This window comes from Anomaloglossus baeobatrachus, chromosome 3 (genome assembly GCF_048569485.1).
Source record: "Anomaloglossus baeobatrachus isolate aAnoBae1 chromosome 3, aAnoBae1.hap1, whole genome shotgun sequence".
In the NCBI taxonomy this organism is placed as follows: Eukaryota; Metazoa; Chordata; class Amphibia; order Anura; family Aromobatidae; genus Anomaloglossus; species Anomaloglossus baeobatrachus.
Window position 1 is genome coordinate 521,195,328 of NC_134355.1, and position 23,098 is coordinate 521,218,425.

General features: G+C 43.1%; 1 protein-coding gene across 1 annotated transcript in view; it reads left to right on the plus strand.

The window, feature by feature from the left end:
* The window catches only part of MINDY4B (MINDY family member 4B), a 111,936-nt gene extending 90,853 nt beyond the window's left edge, over positions 1–21,083 (plus strand). The window contains exons 9-13 of the mRNA XM_075338590.1: positions 704–774; positions 8,253–8,325; positions 11,242–11,412; positions 17,001–17,181; positions 20,629–21,083. Coding sequence (XP_075194705.1) covers positions 704–774; positions 8,253–8,325; positions 11,242–11,412; positions 17,001–17,181; positions 20,629–20,771 — 639 coding nt within the window. The 3' untranslated portion in view covers positions 20,772–21,083. The remainder of the gene's footprint in view (positions 1–703; positions 775–8,252; positions 8,326–11,241; positions 11,413–17,000; positions 17,182–20,628) is intronic.
* Positions 21,084–23,098: the final 2,015 nt, after the last annotated feature.

Sequence of the window (23,098 nt, forward strand, 5' to 3'; positions counted from 1 at the left end):
ACAAGTAAACCTATACATGTTTGGTGTCTAAAAACTCGCACTGACCTGAGGCATCACATAGATATCTCAGTTTTACCATATAGTGAACACAGTGAATAAAATATCCCAAAAGCTATTGTACGATCACACTTTTTTTTGCAATTTTTCCGCACTTGGAATATTTTTGCCGTTTTCCAGTACACTATATGGTAAAACTTATGGTTTTATTTGAAAGTACAACTCGTCCCGCAAAAAACAAGCCCTCATATGGCAAGATTGATGGAAAAATAAAAAAGTTACGCCTCTCGGAAGAAGTGGAGCAAAAAACAAAAACGCAAAAACGGAAAGTGCCCGGGGGCTGAAGGAGTTAAATGTTTACACTAGAATACCAGGTATCATTTCCTTTACACTTCACAAATACTTACTACTTTGTGTTGGTATGTGACATAAAATCCCAGTAAAATACATTTAAGTTTATAGTGTACCATGAACAAAAATGTGGAAAACTTCATGGGGTCTGAATACCTTATCAAGGCACTGTAGTGCTTGGCAGCGAGCTCTTAATTATTGTGAACCGAGCCTTGGAGGTTGGGAATTGACTTGAACTATTGAACATGAAGCAGCCTAAAGAGCAGTGCTGCCCTCTGATGGCCAAAATTGAAAATGGAAATGTTTTGCTATTCATAACTACTGTATATGTTAATATGTTTTTTTTTTATATTAGTTTAAAGAAGAGGGCAGCCATGGAGTCATACTGTTTCTGTACAGTTTGCTTTTCTCCAGAACAATTGAAAGGTGAGACATTTTCTGTATTAAATTTGGCTTTGGTTTTAATATTATCATGATCATAGGAATCTTTTTCACAATACATAGTGGAGAACATGTAGAAAAAAGTCACAGAACGAAGCAAGAAAAACTATTTTTGATTTTTGCACATTCAGTCTATGTAAAGTAGATATAAAAAGTCTACACAACCTTGTAAAATGCCAGGTTTTTGTAATGTAAAAAAATCATTAAGTGGTATTTCAGTAAGATAAAGTGCCTAATGCTAAATTACTAAAAATCAGAATTTGAAAATCAATAAAAAGTTCAAAGAAAAAGATAGGTGTAATATTTAGAACACAGTATTTAGTATAGCACCTATTAATAAATAAGAGACCTTATACTATAATTGTTTAGTGCATCAAATATATATATATATATATACTAATAGTTATATCAGAAAATAATATCACCATTATAAAGTGCATGTCACAAGACAGTGTAAGGCTTCTGCCACACTCACGTGAAATTCACGCACGTGCCGAGAGACACGTATTTTCCCTGCGTGTTGCGTGCAGGTAAGTACGTGTCTCTGGTACGTGCGGGCCACGTGTGTTCTACGTGTGCTATCCGCGATAGCACACGTAGAACCGGTAATTATTATACTCACCTGGTCCTTCCTGCTGTCCGCGCTGCTGTCCGTGGTGCTGATCCTCGGTCTCCAGCCCTCCCGTCTCCCCGCTGCTGCTGCTGCCAGGCAGTGAAGTGAATATTCAATGAGAATAATGAGCGGCGGTCGGCAGCAAGAGGCAGCAGCGGCAGAGACAGGAGGGCTGGAGAAGGTGAGTTAATGTTTTTTTATTTTTCACTGACATGTGTGGTTTCTCCGGTGCGTGTCACACGGGACCGCATCCACACTACACCCGTGTGGTGCGGGTGCGGGCCGTGTGACACCCGTGCTGCGGGAGAAAACACTGACATGTCAGCGCTTTCAAAAAAGCACACACGTACAAACGCACACGGACACACGTTCCGTGTGGTTTTACGTGTGTGTGCCTGCTACAATAGGGTAGCATTGGTTAAAGTGTCTCCGTGCCGCCGGTACGTGTAAAAAATGACAAACACGTGCCGGCAGCACGGATGTGTGGCGCTAGCCTAAGGTTGATCCATAGTGAGAATAATGTGTTAGACCATGATAAGATGATATTTACCAAACCACTATCCCACTGCTCTCTGAGATCGATGTGTGTTTCGGCATCACTTCATCAAGGGCTGGTGATCGCTTATCTGTCAATTGAAAAAAAAATGAAATCTTTTCAGGTGGAATAAAATAAAGAACTAAAATATTGTGGTTGCGTAAATATGCACACCCTCAAACTATTATCTTGTTGAAATACCATTTGAATGTACACAACCAGCACTTGCTAGGAACTCCTGCAGCTCCTTTAATGTTGCTGTAGGTCTCTTGGCAGACTCCTGGACCAATTTCCCTCTCGTCTTTCCATCAATTTTTGATGATCTGTTCTAGGTAAGGTCACTTTTGTTCCAAATTTGAGCCATTTCTTGATGACTGTCTTCACAGTGTTCCATGGTGTAAATAATGCCTTGGAAACTTTTTTTACCCTTTTCCTGACTGATAACTTTCAACAATGAGATCCCTTTGCTGTGTTGTAAGTTGTTTAAAGACTATAGCTTTTGCTTTTGCTAAGAAAATGTCAGGAAAATCCTATTAGAACAGTAAGATGTTATATGGGATTTATCACAATCACTCTACAGAGAATCTGACATCTCATACATGCTGCTTAATCGACAGGCAGTATGTGTTAGATGCTGGCTATATGATCTAAGCCAGGTATGCGTGATTTTGAAATGCTGCACTCTTTAAGATAAAAACATACTTAAAAAGCTGTCTGGGACCAAACTGCTCTGGAATCTAGTTTGATACGTGGGACTCTAGCAGCTTCTCCCTGCCAGCTGCCCTGGACTGACAGGTCGATCCCTGCATACGTGTATAAAGAGAGACCTGTCGGTGCGCAGGGACAAGCCGTCGGGTACCCACATGTCCATCTAGTCTCCAGAGCGGCTCTTTTCCTGGCAGTTTTTAAAGAATGTTCTTCTCAGAAACGCTACAACGTTTCAGAGTCAAGCAAACCTGGCTGACTGTGGATCGGGCAGAATGCATCACCTGTCAGGCTCTCTTTCAGTGTTGGCAGCTAACATGATGGCAGTTTAACATGAACACAACCACAAACCCAATTATAAGAGGGTGTTAGCCCTTATGCAAACACATTACTTTAGTTTAGATATTTTTATTTTCATTTTAAAAAATTGTTTGGTTTGCTGAATGTATTGGTACAGATTATGGATGATATTAAAGGTGGAAAAAGTTCCAAAATTATTCTTCTTGGTATTATTTTGTTTACATGACAAAAGCCAGGCGTTTTAACTGGGGTGTATATACTTTTTTAAATGCACTGTATTTATCTATCTACAGTGCCTTGAAAAAGTATTCATACCCAGTAACCTTTTTCCACATTTTTTAACATTGCAGCCACAAACTTAATTGGATTTGATTTGACATACCAAAGGGTGCTTTACATGCTGTGACATTGCTAGCGATAGCACATTTGGTGCTCGCTGCCATAGCGAACATTATCGCTACGGCAGCAACACACCAACATACCTTGTCAGTGATGTCACTGTGACCGCCGAACAATCTCTCCCTCAAGGGGGAGATGCGTTCGGCGTCACAGCGACGTCACTGTGGCGTCAATAAGCGGCCGGCCAATAGAAGCGGAGGGGCGGAGATGAGTGGGACGTAACATCCCACCCACCTCCTTCCTTCCGCATTGCCAGTGGACGCAGGTAAGGAGATGTTTGTCGCTCCTACGGTGTCACACATAGCGATGTGTGATGCCGCAGGAACGACGAACATCGTTCCTGTGGCACCAGCGATATTAAGGAAAGGAGCGACGTGTCAACGATCACCGTTTTTGAACGATTTTGCGATCATTGATCGTCACTTCTTGGTGTCACATGCTGCGATGTCGCTACCGGTGCCGGATGTGCGTCACTAACGACGTGACCTCGACAATATATCGGTAGCAATGTCGCAGCGTGTAAAGCACCCTTAAGACTAGGTAGCAAGTATTTCAGAAGTGTAAATAAAATTATACATGGTTTTCTAAATAGTTTAAAGGGAACCTGTCACCAGGTTAACTGCAGCCACCACCAGTAAGCCTTTATTTATATACAGCATTCTAGAATACTGTCTAAAAGTCAACAAGCTGATCTTTATAACATAAAAAAACCCTTTTATTATATTCACACGTGGGGCAGTCCAGTCCAATGGCCATCACTGGTCTTGATCCAGGACCTTATCTCTTCTTATGAGGTCCGTCCTCTTTTCTTGCTTCATGTGGATGATGTATCCTACGTCATCAAACACAGTGTCCTCCGTTGCGCTCCTGCACACGTGTATTTCCCTCTTCCCTGTTGAGGGCAGAGCAAAGCACTGCAATGCACAGGTGCAGGGAAAGATCAAAAAATGCTGGTTTATGCGCACTACAATACTTTGCTCTGCCCTCAGCAGGGTAGAGAGAAGTGCGCATGCGCAGGAGCTCAGTGGAAAACACTGTGTGGATGATGCAGGATGTGTCATCCACAAGAAGCAAAAGGGGGGATGGTGATCGCAAGCAAAGAGGAGGCGCCAGATAAAGATCAGTGAAGCCCATCGGACCGCACAGCCCCACAGGTGAGTATAATAAAAGATTTTTTTTATGTTATACAAATCGGCTGGAGGACTTACATACAGTATTCCAGAATGCTGTATAAAAGGGCTTACTGGTGGTGGCTGCAGTTTACAGTGAAAAGCAAAAGGGTAACAATGTTCTGAACGTTTGAATTTCAGATTCCATATCTCACCATTCATATCTCATCAAGAGCAAACCAGTAACAATCCAGTGACACAACAAGAATCTGCATAACTAATCACATGTTAAATAGTTGCAAGTCAAATTTATGTCTGAGAAAGGAAAGATGATTGTCTATAAAATGAAAGTAGTCTCGAACTCAACGCTGTAGTGGATGGTGAGATATGGAGTCTGAAAATCACAAATTTAAAACATTGCTACCCTTTTGCTTCTCGCTGTACATGGAAAAAACCTGGTGACAGGTTCCCTTTAAGAACATAAATCTGAAAATTGTGATGTGCATTTGTATTCAGGCCCCTGTAGTCTGATACCCCTAAATAAAATTCTGAGTGACCAATTGCCTTCAGACGTCACCTAATTAGTAAATTGAATTGACCTGTGTGTAATTTATTACTACAGCTGTTCTGTGAAGGATTCAGAGGTTTGTTTGAGAACACTAAGGCTATGTGCTCACGTAGCATATTTGCATGCAGTTACACTGCGTTCTGCACTGCAGCGTAACTGCATGCGTCCTGCGTCCCCAGCACAATCTATGAAGATTGTGCCTAATCCATGCCCACGTGGCGTATTAGAATGCAGCTCTTCGGCTACTGCAGAAGCACTGCGTTCTAAGAAGTGACATGTCACTTCTTTTGTGCGCTTTGCATGCAGACCCCGCTCTGTCTATGGGAGAGGCTGCATCCAGAGCGCATGAAATCGGCTTTTCAGTACGGACTGTTTCTGTAGCGATTTGAAGCGCACGTGTGCTGTTCAAATCGCTGCAGAAATTTCTGCAGGGACAGAACGCAACGTGGGCACATAGCCTAAGAATCCAAAAGCATCATGAACACGAAGAAACACCAAACTGGTCAGAGATTAGGTTGTGGAGAAGGAGAAGAGTAAAGCAGGATTTTGATATAAAAAAAAATACCCCAAGCTCTGAAACTCTCATCAAGCACAGTGAAATCCATCGTCAAAAAATGTAAGGAGTATGTCACAACTGCAAAAGCTACCTATACATGGTCATCCACCTAAACTGATACCCCAAGCAAGTAGAGCATTAATTAGAGAAGCAATCAAGATGCCCATGGTCATTCTGGAGGAACAGCAAAGACCCTCAGCTCAGGTGGGAGAATCTGTCCAAAGGACATGAGTTGTATACTCCACAAATCTGGCCTTTATGTAAAAGTGGCAAGATAAAAGCCATTTCTGAAAGCATTAAGAAGTTCCATTTGAAAATTGGCAAAAGGCCATGTAAGGCACACAGCTAGCATGTGGAAGAATGTTCTTGGGTCACATGACATCAAAGTAGAACTTTTTGGTCAAATACAAATTACTATGTGTGGTGCAAAACTAAAACTGCACATCACCCGACAGGTTGGGTCACCTTCCAGTGAGACAACAACACTAAACATACTGCCAAAGCAGCAAAGGAATGGTGTAGATAAAAGCGTATTCATGTATTTGGAAAAGCCCATTCAAAATCCAGATCTAAATCCCATTGCGAATCTGAGGCAAGACTTGAAAATCGCTGTACAGACGCCTCCATCCAATCTCACTGAGCTAGAGATATTTTGCAAAGAACAGTGGTCAAAAGTTTTACCCTTTAGATGTATAAAGCTGGTAGATACAGTATACAGTACAGACCAAACGTTTGGACACACCTTCTCATTCAAAGAGTTTTCTTTATTTTCATGACTCTGAAAATTGTAGATTCACATTGAAGGCATCAAAACTATGAATTAACACATGTGGAATGAAATACTTAACAAAAAAGTGTGAAACAACTGAAAATATGTCTTATATTCTAGGTTCTTCAAAGTAGCCACCTTTTGCTTTGATTACTGCTTTGCACACTCTTGGCATTCTCTTGATGAGCTTCAAGAGGTACTCACCGAAAATGGCTCTCACTTCACAGGTGTGCCCTGTCAGGTTTAATAAGTAGGATTTTTTGCCTTATAAATGGGGTTGGGACCATCAGTTGTGTTGTGCTGAAGTCTGGTGGATATGCAGCTGATAGTCCTACTGAATAGACTGTTAGAATTTGTATTATGGCAAGAAAAAGCAGCTAAGTAAAGAAAAACGAGTGGCCATCATTACTTTAAGAAATGAAAGTCAGTCAGTCTGAAAAATTGGGAAAACTTTGAAAGTGTCCCCAAGTGCAGTGGCAAAAAACATCAAATGCTACAAAGAAACTGGCTCAAATGAGGACCGCCCCAGGAAAAGGAAGACCAAGAGACACCTCTGCTGCGGAGGATAAGTTTATCCGAGTCACCAGCTTCAGAAATCGCATGTTAACAGCAGCTCAGAATAGAGACCAGGTCAATGCCACACAGAGTTCTAGCAGCACACACATCTCTAGAACAATTGTTAAGAGGAGACTTTGTGGAGCAGGCCTTCATGGTAAAATAGCTGCTAGGAAACCACTGCTAAGGACAGGCAACAAGCAGAAGAGATTTGTTTGGGCTAAAGAACACAAGGAATGGACATTAGACCAGTGGAAATCTGTGCTTTGTTCTGATGAGTCTAAATTTGAGATATTTCGATTCAACCACTGTGTCTTTGTGCGACGCAGAAAAGGTGAATGGATGGACTCTACATGCCTGGTTCCCACAGTGAAGAATGGAGGAGAAGATGTGATGGTGTGGGGGTGCTTTGCTGGTGACACTGTTGGGGATTTATTAAAAATTGAAGGCATACTGAACCAGCATGGCTACCACAGCACCTTGCAGCGGCATGCTATTCCATCCGGTTTGCGTTTAGTTGGACCATCATTTATTTTTCAACAGGACAATGACCCCAAACACACCTGCAGGCTGTGTAAGGGCTATTTGACTAAGAAGAAGAGCGATGGGGTGCTACGCCAGATGACCTGGCCTCGACAGTCACCAGACCTAAACCCAATCAAGATGGTTTGGGATGAGCTGGACCGCAGAGTTAAGGCAAAAGGGCCAACAAGTGCTAAGCATCTCTGGGAACTCCTTCAAGACTGTTGGAAGACCATATCCGGTGACTACCTCTTGAAGCTCATCAAGAGAATGCCAAGAGTGTGCAAAGCAGTAAACAAAGCAAAAGGTGGCTACTTTGAAGAACCTAGAATATAAGACATATTATCAGTTGTTTCACACTTTTTTGTTAAGTATTTAATTCCACATGTTTTCATTCATAGTTTTGATGCCTTCAATGTGAATCTACAATTTTCAGAGTCATGAAAATAAAGAAAACTCTTTGAATGAGGTGTCCAAACTTTTGGTCTGTACCGTATACCCCAAAAGACTAGCAGTAGTAACTGCAGTGAAAGGTGGTCCTAAAAGGTATTGACTCAGGGAGACTGAATACAAATGCACTTCACAATTTTCAGATTTATATTTTTAAAATATTTACTAAACCATGGATCATTTCCTTTACACTTCACAAATACTTGCTACTTAGTGTTGGTATATTACAAAAAATCCCAATAAAATACATTTAAACTTGTGAGTGTAACATGAAAAAATGGGGAAAACGTCACAGGGTCTGAATACTTTTTCAAGGCACTATATCTAGCTCTCTATCTATTATATTCCTTTCGTTTTTATTATTATATTTTTGTTTCTTTAGGATTCAACAAGATCTGGATCACACAATATCTCATCTCTTACATTTCTGTTTTGGAAACTACACAGTTAGACAGGTGACTATCTGAAGTGCTCACTTTGTCTAAAAATAAGCAGAGCTTAAAAATATGCAGATGTTGAATAAGATTTAAATAAGTTGTCTCAACATCTTAAATGTATAAAATTGCTACATGCTTGGAAAAATAGACAAGTTTGCAATTTACCTCTTTTGTTACGATAACAGAAGAAGCTGTGGAAAAAACAAAGCGCAATAGAGTCTTACCCTCGTATGTAAGGGTATAGGATGGGAGAGCAATACTACTCACCAAATGTGGTTGTGAGAGTCACAACCACTGTAATCGCATGTAAGATTTGACCAAGGCAGCAGCAACCCAAAGCGGCAGATAACAGAGAGAGGTAGAAACCGGGTTCTTCAAAGCCGCGCCAATGATCACCAGTCAAAGGACCAGATCAATGAAGCTTTATTATTGCATCGGTCTACGCGTTTCAGGAGCCCTGCTCCCTTCCTCAGGACCACCAGACATAAGCATACATCAAATCCCTTTCGTTCCTGTAGCAGCACACCGCTATGTGTGACACCGCAGGAACGAGGAACATCACCGTCCCTGCGGCCACCCGCAATGAGGAAGGAAAGAGGTGGGCGGGATGTTCGGCCCACTCATCTCCGCCCCTCTGCTTCTATTGGGCGGCCGCTTAGTGACGCCGCTGTGATGCCACACGAACCGTCCCCTTAGAAAGGAGGCGATTCGCTGGCCACAGCGGCGTCGCTAGGCAGGTAAGTATGTGCGACAGGTGTAAGCGATGTGCACCACGGGCAGCGATTTGCCCGTGACGCACAACCGACGAGAGCGAGTACGCTCGCTAGCGATATCGATAGCAATATCGCTGCATGTAAAGTGCCCTTAAGGCTATGTGCCCACGGGACAATGTACCTGCGGACGTTGCCACAGTTGTGTTCGCAGGTTTCCCGCAGCTGCTCCCCGTAACCCGCAGCTATCCATTGATGCAGGATTCGAGCATTTTTGTTGTGGTAAACCTGCGGGATAAGAGCAGAAATACCTGCGAAAGTCCCGCCCTATAAATCCATAGTGAAAAGGCTGGACATCCGCAGATACTTCAGAATGAATAATTAACATGCAGTTACGTGCGGCAGCAAGACATCCGCAGCATATTCCGCAGCCGCACATACCGCAGCATTGATACAGCACTCCCCAAATCCCATAGGATAACATGGAGAGTGTCTGTACTTGCGTTAATCTGCAGGTTTATCTGGAAAATCCAGATAAATCCGAAGGCTTTCTGCGGCAAAGTCCGCGGGTACATTGTCCCGTGGGCACATAGCCTTACTTTAAGGCCATGTGTCCTTGCTGCGGAAAATGCGCGGATTTTGCCGCGGATTTCTCGCGGAAAAGCCGCGGATTTTCCGAAAATCTGCAGCAGCGGCACTTCCAAGCCATTTCAATGGCATTTTGGAAATGCTGTGTCCATGCTGCGGATTTTTCCGCGGCGGATTTGCCGCGGATTTTGATCCGGAAAAATCTGCAGCATGTCAATTATTGTTGCGGATTTTGGTGCGGATTTTGGCTATAGAATTGGGAAGAAAAAAAAATCCGCATCAAAATCCGCGGCAATTCCGCGGTAAATCCGCGGCAAAAAAAAGGTGCGGATTTGCCGCGAAAGTCGCGGATTTTCATGCAGAAAAATCCGCAGGTACATTCTATCGTGGACACATAGCCTAAGGGTAAGCACACATGGCGGGAAAAACGGAGCAAGTGGAATGCAATAAACAAATCGCATTCCACCCGCACCCATGTTCCTCTATGGGCTGCTCTCATGAGCGATTTTTTTTTCTCAGCCCTAATCGGACCGAGAAAACAATCGCAGCATGCTCTGGGTGGAATCCGATTAGTTTTCTCTTGCACCCATTTAAGTCTATGGGTGCAAGAGAAACATCGCACTGCATTCGCATTACACCGGTGTAATGCGAGTGCAGTGCGAGAATTGCATCAGCTGACAATGGAGGAAATTACTCAATCCCTCTCCTCTGCAGCGCCCGCCCCCTCCTCCGCACTGTACTGTGATCACAGGATCGCATCACAGTGGCTTGACAGTTGCATAACACTTGGCTTACACTCCAGCAGAGCGGGAGCCTAGTGTTATGCGATTGACTTGCAATAAAACCTGCGTGTCCCCAGCCTAGGGGGGGTCACTAATGAGCCTCAGGACACTAGTCATACCCTTGGACCTCTGAATTAAGACAGCAAGGATTGCAATTATGGGAAGAATCAAAACTGTGAGGTGAAGTCACAATGATAAGTAATAAAAGCACATGAGGCTATATCTAAGAACAGGCAGGGGGGCATAAGCCCTTATAGGTTTAGACAGAATGTAGATTGAAATACATTTTTATCCCTTCAGAAAAAAATCTTTTAAAAATCCTCTCCATTCTCAAGGAGAGTCTAGCCTTAAGATGATGAGTTGTGCCATTGGTGACTATAATGCCTCATTCACATTGTCAGAATACAGCTCCAAAACAATATTATTAGTTCTACTGATAAATTGATAAATACTTCTTATATTTAAAAATTTCTGGAAAAAAAAGTTTAAAGGGGATGTCCAATACTTTTACATTGATTGCCTGCACATCCGCCTCCCATTCTAATCAATAAGAGGCGAATATACAGTACCCGGCCACTATCAGAAGACGGGGCAGCTCCAGAACTGAGCATTTCCGGCTGCCTGCTGCCACCGCCGGAATCGAGAACAGATGATCGGCAGGGGTGCGGGATGTCAGACCCTAGCTGATCAGACATTGATGTCCTATCCTTAAGCTAGGCCATCAATGTGAAAGTAGTGGATAACCCCTTTAAGATCTAAATGCAAAGAGAATATTAGCAGTATATTCTGAATAGGAATATAACATATTTCAATTATTTGGTTACAACACTATGTATTGACTACTTTATTTGCAGGCAGTTTTGAATCTTATGTTAACTGGTAGAGCAAGTCCACATGTCTTTAATGGTGACCGGGCTGTGGATGATGAAAATGTGGAGCAGAAGTACCATGGAGTCCTTACACGCAGTGACGTGGGGTACTTACATTGGGGTAGAGAGGAGATGGAGCATAACAGACTTCCTCAGGTAGGAGAGTACTTAACTCTTGTAGGAAACGCAATTTATCCTAATGTTTAGAATTGAAAGAAGTCTGTTTATTTTAGTAGAAGAATAAGTCTTTGTCTGTGTCTGGTATGGAAGCTCAGTACTCTTTCAATTGAATAAGGTGGAATTGTAATAGCAGATACAACTTACAGACAGATATTTTGCTGTTTCTGGAAAATAAGGATAAAAAAGCTATACATACAGTACTGCGCAAAAGTTTTGGAGAGGTGTGGGAAAATGCTGTAGAGTAAGGGTACCGTCATACTAAGCAACGCAACCAGCGATCCCACCAGCGATCTGACCTGGCAGGGATCGTTGGTGCGTCGCTACATGGTCGCTGGTGAGCTGTCAATCAGGCAGATCTCCACAGCGATCAGAGATCAACCACCAGTGACCTGTGTAACGACGCTGTGCTTCGTAACCATGGTACACATCGGGTTACTAAGCAAAGCACTTTGCTTGGATACCCGATATGTACCTTGGTTACCAGCGTCCGCAGCTGCCAGAAGCCGGCTCCCTGCACACATAACCATGGTACACATCGGGTTACTAAGCAAAGCGCCTTGCTTGGATACCCGATATGTACCTTAGTTACCAGCTTACCGCAGGCTGCCAGAAGCCGGCTCCCTGCTCCCTGCACATTCAGATTGTTGGCTCCCGCTGTCAAACACAGCGATGTGTGCTTCACAGCGGGAGAGCAACGACCAAAAAATGGTCCAGGACATTCAGCAACGACCGGCGACCTCACAGCAGGGGCCAGGTCATTGCTGGATGTCCCACACAGCGACATCGCTAGCAAGATCGCTGTTGCGTCACAAAAAACGTGACTCAGCAGCGATGTCGCTTAGTGAGACGTGGCCTTAAGAATGCCTTCAAAACTACGAGAAGTGTTGGGAGTTTATTTTTATCAATGAATAAAGTGAATGAACAAAAGAGAAATGTTATCAAATCAATATTTGGCGTGACCACTCTTTGCCTACAAAGCAGCATGAATGCATTAGTTCTTCTAGGTACATTTGCATGCAGTTTTTGAAAGATCTTGGCAGGAAGGCTGTTCTAAACATGTTGGAGATATATCCACAGATCTTCTGTGGATATAGGAGTGTACAAATCCTTTTGTCATGTAATTACAGATAGACACAATGAGGGTATGGTTCCAATTGTGTATAGCTTCCAATGCGAGAGGTGTCAGCCGAGAGTCATGCGACTGTGATGAGATCTTGCGATCGAGTCACAGCATTAGAGAAGAGGGGGGAACACTTTCTCCCCATCTCCTCCGCTGCCTGGCTCTGCGTATATCACACTGTACTCGGATTACATGCGAGTGCAGTGCGATGTTTCACACGCTCCCCTAGAGCTGTATAGTGGTGTGTGAGCCGAGACTCACTGTGAAACGCACCATGCTGCGATTCATTCCGCATGAGAAATCAATCGCAGATGGACACTGCCCCACAGTTTGCATTAGAGTGAGAGCAATCCGATGTTTTACAGAATTGCACTCGTCAGTGCAAAACCACAAGTAAAACCGAACCCTGATGTTGAGAATAAGGCATTGTGAGGGCAATATCATCACTTCCAGGACTCTTTGCTCTTCTTTACTATGAAAATATTTCTTAAAGATGGTATTTCATGATGGAGAAGTTGCCTGTATTTCTCAGAATAGAGGACATCAAGAAATAGACTGAGTACAGTTGGTGCAGTGGTTAGGCCAAGGAAACTTAGCGCATGAGAAGAAAGACACATCATGGTTACTTCCCTCAAAACAATATTCATGAACGAGTTGTTGCCAAACCTTTGATAAGGAAACATTTGGTCAGGATAATTGGTGAACATTGTGCTAAGAAATACAGGAAGATAGTCTATTATCCAGCACCATCAGGGAAGTGTCTTAGGGTACCATCACACTAAACGACATACCAGCGATTCCGACCACGATATGACCTGGTCAGGATCGCTGGTACGTCGCGACAGGGTCGCTAGTGAGCTGTCAAACAGTCAGATCTTCCCAACGACGCTACAATGATACGGCGGTCGCTGGGACCCTGTCACATGGCACGATTCAAATCTTGATTAGTAACATAGGCGTGCATCTACATTGCCTTTTCCGCGCCCCCCCCCGGCTCCGATTGGTGCTCGTAACTGCGTTGTGACTGGGCGGCCTTGTCTTTAGAGAAGGCAACATAATAGCGCTTCCATCCTTCTCCATCTTGTCCATCCTACAGTCCCGATGCAGAATGGACTGTATTACGATCTGCTGCTACACGCGGTCCAGGACAAGTGAATTCAGCCCTCTGAAATGTACTGCGATCTACAAGCCAGAACAGAGGATGGAAGCGGCAAATCCGAACGCAGTAACGATCACCAATTGGAACAGAGAGGGCGCGGAAAACAACGAAGATGCACGCCTACGTGAGTCGCGAACGAGGTCATTGGGTAAGGTGTCAAACACACCGATGCGTGTTGCCCTGCGGGAGCCCGACGACCGAAAAATGAATCAGAACAGTGTGTAATGATCAGTGATTTTACAGCAGGGGCCAGGTCGCTCCTTAATGTCACACACAGCGAGATCGCTGATGAGGTCACTGGTACGTCACAAAACCTGTGACTCAGCAGCGATCTTCCTAGCAATCTCGCTATGTGAGAAGTACCCCTTATTGGATTCAAATTATCTGCAGTAGGACAATGACCCCAAAAGTCATTAAGAAATATCTTCAATGTAAAGAATAGGGAGTCCTGGAACTGATGATATGGCCCCCACAGAGCCCTGATCTCAACAGAGACAGAAGGATTTGCAGAAGCCTACATCCACAGAAGATATGTAGTTAGTTCTCTAAGATGTTTGGAAAAACGTCCTTGACGAGTTCCTTCAAACACTGTACAGAGGTGTACATAGAAAAATGTATGCCGCTCTTGAAGCAAAGGGTTATCACACCAAACATTAGTCTGATTTAGATTTCTCTTTTGCTTATTAACTTTGCAATTTTCCTCATTTAGAAAAATAAACTATTAATGGTGTTGTCTGATGCATATAATGCCCTAAGTTAAGCCATAACCACTACCACTATCGTAATTTTATTTATTATAAAATTCCAAACTATTCTCCATATTTTGCAAATCACTATATTTATATATGCTAAATAGGTATATAGCATTGTTGTGCTCTACAACTTCAGTTTAACCCTATATCTGCAGGTAAATAGCACCTTCTCAAGTGTTTAGTGTGACATTTCATTTGAGTGGAATCTCAAATGGGACATCACAGAAGCACAGCACTGCAGATTCTATCACCCCACAGCTTCTATCACCCCCACCCTGCAGCTTCTATCTTTCTCCAGTTCCAAGAACACAACATCAACGGGGAGGGGGGGGGGTTGGAGCAGCAGTTACTTATTACAGTTTGTTTTATCAATGTCCCCTGTCTAGAATCAATCGCCATGATAGTAGTACAGAGAAAGGACTGCAGCACCACAGATACTATCAATGGAGAAACACATCTTTTGTCATAGCTGGTCGCTGCCTCCTTTAGGGGTACTTCACACACAGCGAGATCTCTACTGAGATCGCTGCTGAGTCACGGTTTTTGTGACGCAGCAGTGACCTCATTAGCGATCTCGCTGTGTGTGACACTGAGCAGCGATCTGGCCCCTGCTGTGAGATCGCTGCTCGTTACACACAGCCCTGGTTCGTTTTTTTATTGTTGCTCTCCCGCTGATAAGCTCACATCGCTGTGTGTGACAGCGAGAGAGCAACAATCCTGAATGTGCAGGCAGCAGGAGCCGGCGTCTGACAGCCTGCGGTAAGCTGTAACCACGGTAAATATCGGGTAACCAAGGTGGTTACCCGATATTTACCTTCGTTACCAGCCTCTGCAGCTCTCACGCTGCCTGTGCTGCTGGCTCCTGCTCCCTGCACACGCTAAGCTAAGCGGTGTGCGCTGGTAACTAAGGTAAACATCGGGTAACCATACCCGATGTTTACCTTAGTTACCAGTGTCCGCAGCTTCCAGCGCCGGCTCCGTGCAAGCGCAGCGTCGCTTGCATGTCGCTGCTGGCTGGGGGCTGGTCACTGGTCGCTGGTGAGATCTGCCTGTTTGACAGCTCACCAGCGACCATGTAGCGATGCAGCAGCGATCCTGACCAGGTCAGATCGCTGGTGGGATCGCTGCTGCGTCGCTAAAGTGTGACAGTACCCTTACTGAAATGAGACATCATCGGGGTGCCTGATATAAGTAGAGTGAGTGACAGCAGCAACATCCCCTGATGACAATTAATCTCAGTGAAAGAGTCCAGACTCTGTGGGGCGACGCTGTTGTTACTCACCCTACTCCAATCTGCTTCTACCGCTTCTAATGATGTCTCATTTCAGTGAAACAGGTAATGGGAACAGAAGAATTATGGCAGGGGTGACAGGAGCTGTGGTAAGGTAAGGATATGAGAAATATGATTGCAGTGACAGGAGATGAGGGGCAGCAGACAGAAGTTGCAGTCAGTTCTTCCTGCCTCTGTCACTGTGATTGATTCCAGATGTCATCAGGGGACGGTGGTGAAAGAAGGTGTGGTAACTGACAGCCGTGCTGCCCCTTGATGATATCTTGCAGGGCAAGACTGAGAACAAAAAGCAGCCCTGGCACACAAAACACACCAGCCCACATACTATAACACTACTCAGCCCTGATCAGCAAATTTTACGTTTACGTTGACATGCCCCCCACCACTTAAAGCTGTTATTTCAAGAGGCACATGTGAATGGCGCCACAGTGCGTATGATCAGCCACAGCTCCAAGTACATGATGCTCTTCAAATCTACCTTTCTTGGGATTGTGAGGCCATACTGTCAGACCGGGCCTGATGTCTTGTTCTAGGATGACTGATAGAAGCTGTGGGGAAGTGACTGCAGAGCCATCCTTCTGTGACATCCCGTTTGAGACTTCCTCCAAATGAAATATCATAGTAAATATCACGTATAAAAATGCTATTTACCTCCAGATATAGGGTTAAACTGTAGTAATAGAGCACTACAATGCTGCATGGTCACTTTACTAAAAGTGCGGCTGCCAGGAGAAAACTAACATATTTCCTCCCAGCTTTCAGTTACGAGGGCAAACACAGTGTGGGTACAGTGACGGCTCACTATACTATGGGCAGCAGCTGTAACCACTTTGACAGCCTGCTTTGAGCCACATCTGTGCAGAGCAAACTGTCAAAGTGAAGTGTAGTGCCTACAGCCGCAGCTAACAGTATATTGCGCCACAGCTGTATCCACACTGTGCTCATCCATGTAGGCCTCTATGACTGAAAGCCAGCAGCTGCCAGAGGGCTAAAAGTTAATTTTCTCCCAATAACCACTCTTTCAATAAGGCAGCTGGACAGCATTTTAACATTTTTACCTGCAGATTAACCTTATATCTGTAAGTTAATAGTGTTTGGGGACATGACAGTTTCCTTTTAAAGCACTTTAATTTGATGGGAAATACATCTCTGATATTGCTTGTAAACAGTTTTGCATACAATAAATTTCTATAGCTATTTGTTTTATTAATTTGACATTAACATCATGTTAATTCTCGACAGGTAGGCAGCATGCTAAAAACACCAAAGTATCCTATTTGGCTTTGCAATATTAATGGCACCTACAGCGTCCTGTTTGGAACAAACATGTCTCTATTATGTGACTGGAAAATGGAACACTCTTTTGAGCTTTATTTCTACAGCGGGCAGTCTACCCAAAGGAAAACCGCTCATCTGACAATTGGTACGTCTACATCACATTCATGCAATGTTTGCTTTGGGTCTGCGCACACGTTGCAGTTTTGTCGTGGTTTTATCCCATTTTTTTCACAAAACCTGAAGGATTTCCTAGAACAAGGAAAGTGAATAAGATTCCTAAGGTCTCCATGCACACACTGCTTATTTTTTTTGCTTGCAGATTTGCAGCAGATTTAAATCTGCAGCATGTCAATTCTTTCAGCATTTTTGCAGATTTCACCCATACTAATGACTGGGAAAAATCATCAAAAATGAATGCAAAAAAACATGTAAACGTGTCAAAAATGCATAAAGACGCATGTATTTTATGCTGTGTTTTTCCTGCCAACACAGCAGATTTGCAGTAGACTTTCTGCGATATGCAACTTGTGCACATATCCTTAGTAAAATTCAACAACTAAAGGCTGCTTTACAAGTAGCGACATTGCTAGTGATGTCGCTCGTGAAAGCACCCGCCCCCGTCGTTTGTACGTCACGGGCAAATCACTGCCCGTGGCGCACAATGTCGCTAGGACGCGTCACACATACTTACCTTACAAACGACGTCGCTGTGGCTGCCGAACAACCTCTTCTTTAAGGGGGCGGTTCGTTTGGCGTCACAGCGACGTCACCATGCAGGAAACCAATAGCAGCGGAGGGGAGGCGCTGGATCGTCACTCCCACCTGGTTGCCGGAGGACGCAGGTACGTTTTTGTTCGTCGTTCCTGGGGTGTCACACGTAGCGATGTGTGCTGCCTTAGGAACGACGAACAACCTGCGTCCTGAACAAGCAACGATATTATGGAAATGAACGACGTGTCAACGATCAACGATATGGTGAGTATTTTTGATCTTTAACGGTCGCTCGTACGTGTCACACGCAACGACAACGCTAACGAGGCCGGAGGTGCGTCACGAATTCCGTGACCCCAACGATATCTCATTAGCGATGTCTTTGCGTGTAAAGCGACCTTAAGACTTCTATCAGCCTTCCAGATATCAATATTGCTGATATTACAATGAAATAAAACTTGAACTCTATGCTACCAAAAACAATATACAGCTATCATAGATGTGGTCAACACAACATTGAACAAAGTTAGGCCCCCTTCACACGTCCGTGATAAAAACACAAGTTTTTCATGGTCTGTGGTATGGGTGCGTATGTGTGCGTGTTATGCGTGTGTGTTCAGCGTGTGCTGATAGTGTGCTCTCCATGATAGCACACGGACAGCAGGAACCTCTATACTCACCTGTCCCCGATGCTGCTGTACCTGGCACTGCTGCTTCCGGGCCCGCGATCCAGTGAATATTCATGAGCATAATCCTGTCCGCAGCTGTCATGAACTGAACCACAATCACTGGGGAATCAGTCGGTGCTCGCGGTTCAGTCCTGCAAACCCTGAGTTCAGTCCAGGCTGCACTCCGGAACTCAGGTGAGAGCTCCGGAGGTCAATGCAGGTAACCGCAGCCAGGCCTAATATTACTGGCGGTTTCTCAGTTAGCCAGTCCGACACTGCCCACAGAGCATGCAAGAATGTACACAGAACTACAGTAGGGCAACATAAATTTCTAAAGGTGCCGAAATACAGCTCCAGGTAACTGGGAGGTTTTCTAGTCAAAATAAGTAGTGATAGACAAAGGCTGAAATATTCGGGTTTGGATTATTCATTTCAAATATTTTGTACTATTCGTGTATTTGTCACACATAACAAATCAATGCAAGTTAATGGGAAACTCAAAAAATGTTCTGACGGACCCTCCCAGGATGTCTGGCGGGTCTGTAAAAATGCTGAAATGGATGGAAAAGTGCTAAAATTGAATACGAACAGCAAGGAGATGATGCCTGGATGCAACTCTGAAGCACAGGTCACTTCTGGGAACAATGTTGTCAGAGTATTATGTCACTTTGAAGTGTGGTCCCCTGCCTATTTATGATAACCAGTGTTTTATCTTGGCTAATTATCAAAAATAGAGGCACGTTCTTGATAACCAGCAAAGATAAAGCAGACAGCTGGGGACTGGTATTCTCAGACTGGCAACGTCTATGGTTACTGGACCCTCCACAGCATAAAAATAGCAGCTCACAGCCACCCCATGATTGGAGCATCCATTAAATGCACCAATTGTGGCACTTTACAAGGTTTATCCCGATTGCCCTGGTGCACTATCAATCGGGGAAATATATGGTGCTGATGTCGGCTGTGATTTGTCAAAAATCATGGCTGCCATCAAGCCCTGGGTTGGTAATGGAGAGGTGTCCGAGACCCCCCCTTACCAACCCTGTAAGTGAAAAGAATAAAAAAACAAACAAAAATTATTTGTTTTAAATAAAAACTCACACCCTCTTTCACCAATTTATAAACCCCAAAAACACCTCTGCAGATCTGACGTAATCCACATGACATCCCACGACATCCCATCTCAGCTCTGCTACATCTGAAGGCCATGGTGAGCGGTGATTTTAGAACACGTGACCACTCACCGCAGCCTCCGGGACACACTGAGAGCAGCATGGGAGCTGCCAGATATGACCTCAGGTGCACTCAGTGCCTTTAAGGTTACTGGAGTTCCCAGCTGCTTAGAGATCTGAAGGCTGTGAACTCTTACCATAATTCACAGCCTCCAGGTATCCCAAAACTGGAAACTCTAGGAACCTTAAAGGCTCCCTGAAAGGAGGCTTTAATGGAAACTTGAAGGTTCCTGGAGTTCCCAGCTGCTGAGAGATCTGAAGGCTTTGAACTCTTACTAGAGTTCCCAGCCTTCAGGTGTACCAATGGCTGTTAACTTCAGTGACCTTAAGGCTCCTTTAATGTTACCGAGTTGACAGCTGCCGCAACACCTGGTTACCAGAGGTCACAGCCACCAGGTCTCCCAGCAGCTATGAGGCCCAGAAGAATTAAATTAATCTTTAAGATTCCTGGAGTTCCCAGTTGCTGGGGCATCTGAAGGCTTTGAACTCTTACCAGAGTTCAAAGCCTCCATGTGTCCCAACAGCTGGGAATTCCAGATAGAACCTATAGAAGCTTTGGGAAGCGTGAAACGGCCATCGTCCAGTCACTCTCTGCATCTTCCTGCATACCTGCTCACTGCCAATATGTTTTATGGAGCACAAATAAAGAAAAACATTTTATACTGCTGGTGTGTGCCCCCTCTTTCTGCTTTTTTGTGGACTGAGTACAATTCTTAGTATCTGCTCTTATTCTTGACCTCTTAGGGGCTATGGTCTTATTAGGGGTGTGTTCTTTAATTCTGGGTGTGGTAAATGTCCATAAAATTGTTGGACTATACATGAATTTTGGTCCAATTGTTGAGAAAAAAAATTGAATAGTAGGTTGTACCCTGTAGGATGGTTACTGACTGTATGAAATTGGCTGTATACTGTATGGGGATTTAAAATTAACAAAGGATAACGCAATTTATTTAATAAATTACTTATTTGGTTTTCTTTCAGATACCCACTCACATCACTGGGAGAAAACCTACAAAATAGATGAAGGGGATCACGAAAAGAAATTTCCATCACTGGAAATGACTATTAGAACCAAATGGGAAGGGGCTGCTATTAATTGGCATGGAACTATGCCATTTTTCTAAACATACAGTATATGGATTTTAAATGGAACAAACAAACATAATTAAATGAAAAAAATCAGCATTGAACACTTTGTTTATTTAACTGGACCACCAGCCAATGAATAGTTAATGGCTTTCCATAATATACTCGAGCCTTCATGGCTTGGACCAAAGCAATAAAATCAATAAGACTGTATAAATAAATGTAAAGTCATTTTTCAAAAAGACTTGTGCAATCATATAAATAGCATTTATTTAAATTTAAGGTAAATACCATAACAAAGGAAAACAGTACCCATATATGATCAGTCACATTAACAGAAAAACAATAATTTACCTATAAATCTAAATTTAAAAAATGTGCCTGAAAAATGATTGTAGCAGCAATAAAAAATTGACCATACACAGTTTGTTACTTGCTTATGTGGTGCTACTATTTTCCACAGCGCTCTACAGACATTATCACCAGTGTCCACATTGGGTCTAATTTCCCTATAACCACGTCTTTGGAGAGTGGGAGGAAACGCATGCAAACATAAGAACATACAAACTTATTGCAGATGTTGTCTATGGTGGGATTTTAACCCAGTGCTAACCATTGCCTCCAACATTCTCTTTTGTACAGTTTCTTAAAAAAGTATATATACCCCGTGAACTTTTCTACACTTTTTTATATTGCACTCGCAAAGTTGTATTTTATTTGGATTTTATGTGACATACCAACACTAAGTAGCAAGTATTTATGAAGTGTAAGAGAAATTATTCATGATTTTTAAAATATTTTTAAAATCTAATTTTTAAAAATGTGACATACATTTGCATTCAGCCCCCTGAGTCAATACCTTTTAGTATTACCTTTCAGTGCACTTAGTGCTGTAAGTCTTTTGGGGTATCTCTCTACCAGCTTTGCACATCTAGAGGCTGAAATTTTTACCCATTCTTCATTGCTAAACATCTCTAGCTTACTGAGATTGGATGGAGGCGTCTGTGAACAGCAATTTTGAAGTCTTGCCACAAAATCTCAATTGGATTCCCATCTGACCAAAGCACCTTCTTCCACATGCCATGTAAGGACACAGCTAGCATGTGAAAAAAGATGCTCTAACCATATGAAACTAAAATTGAATTTTTTGAGTTAAATGCAAAACGCTAAGTGTGGTGGAAAACTGACACTGCACATCACCCTGAAAACACCATCCCCACCATCAAACATGGTGGGGCAGCATCATGCTGTGGGGAGGCTTTTCTTCAGCAGAGACAAGGAAGCTGGTTAAAGTTACTGGGAAGATGGATGGAGCTAAATACAGGGAAATCATGAAGGAAAATTTGGTAGAGGCAGCAAAAGTCTTGAGACTGAGGCATAAGTTCACCTTCCAGCAGGAACATGACCCTAAACATACTGCCAGAGCTACAATGGATGGTATATAGATCAAAGCATATTCATGTGTGTGAATTGCCCAGTCGAAGTCCAGACTTAAATCCCCTTGAGAATCTGTGGCAAGACTTGAAAATTGCGGATCACAGACGTCTTCATCCAATCTCACTGAGCTAGAGATATTTTACGAAGAACAATGAACAAAAAGTTTCAGCCTCCTAGATGTTCAAGGCTGGTAGAGACATCCCCAAAAGACTTGCAGCAGTAAGTGCAATGAAAGGTGGTCCTACTAAGTATTGACTTTGGGGGGCTGAATACAAATGCACATTACAATTTTCAGATTTATATTTTTAAAATATTTAGAAAAACATTTATCACTTTCTTTACACTTCACAAATACTTGCTTCATAGTGTTGGTATATCATATAAAATCCCAATAAAATACAATTTTGTGGGTGTAATGTGAAAAAAATGTTTAAAAGTTTACATGGTATGAATATTTTTTCAAGGCACTGTATAAATATATATACATGCATATACTACTGAAGCTATATAGAAATTTTAAACTTTTTTCTGTGCCAAGAGTAAATTCTAGGTCATTTATCCATTTCTATAGCAACTGCTGGCAACATATTTCTCCCTATATAATACTGAGAACGGCTCATGTTGTAAGCTATTTACTATGCAGGCAGGGAATTTCAAAGAAAATTGTCACATACTTTAAAGGGATATAGGTGCTTTACTGTGTTTAGGTGGTGAGCACAGGCAGGGGGTTATTTTCCAAGCTAAAATCATATGTACAAGACCAGTCACCTGGTTCTAGCATATAATACAAAATTTAAGAATGTGACATATGTAATATGGTCAATAGTAAAATCCTGGAGAGGAGATACTTTTCACCGAGGTTATTAGCTTTAGTGATGTGAAGCCCGGAACGTAAGCTCTGGCATCATTATAGTGCTGAGAGGGTTAA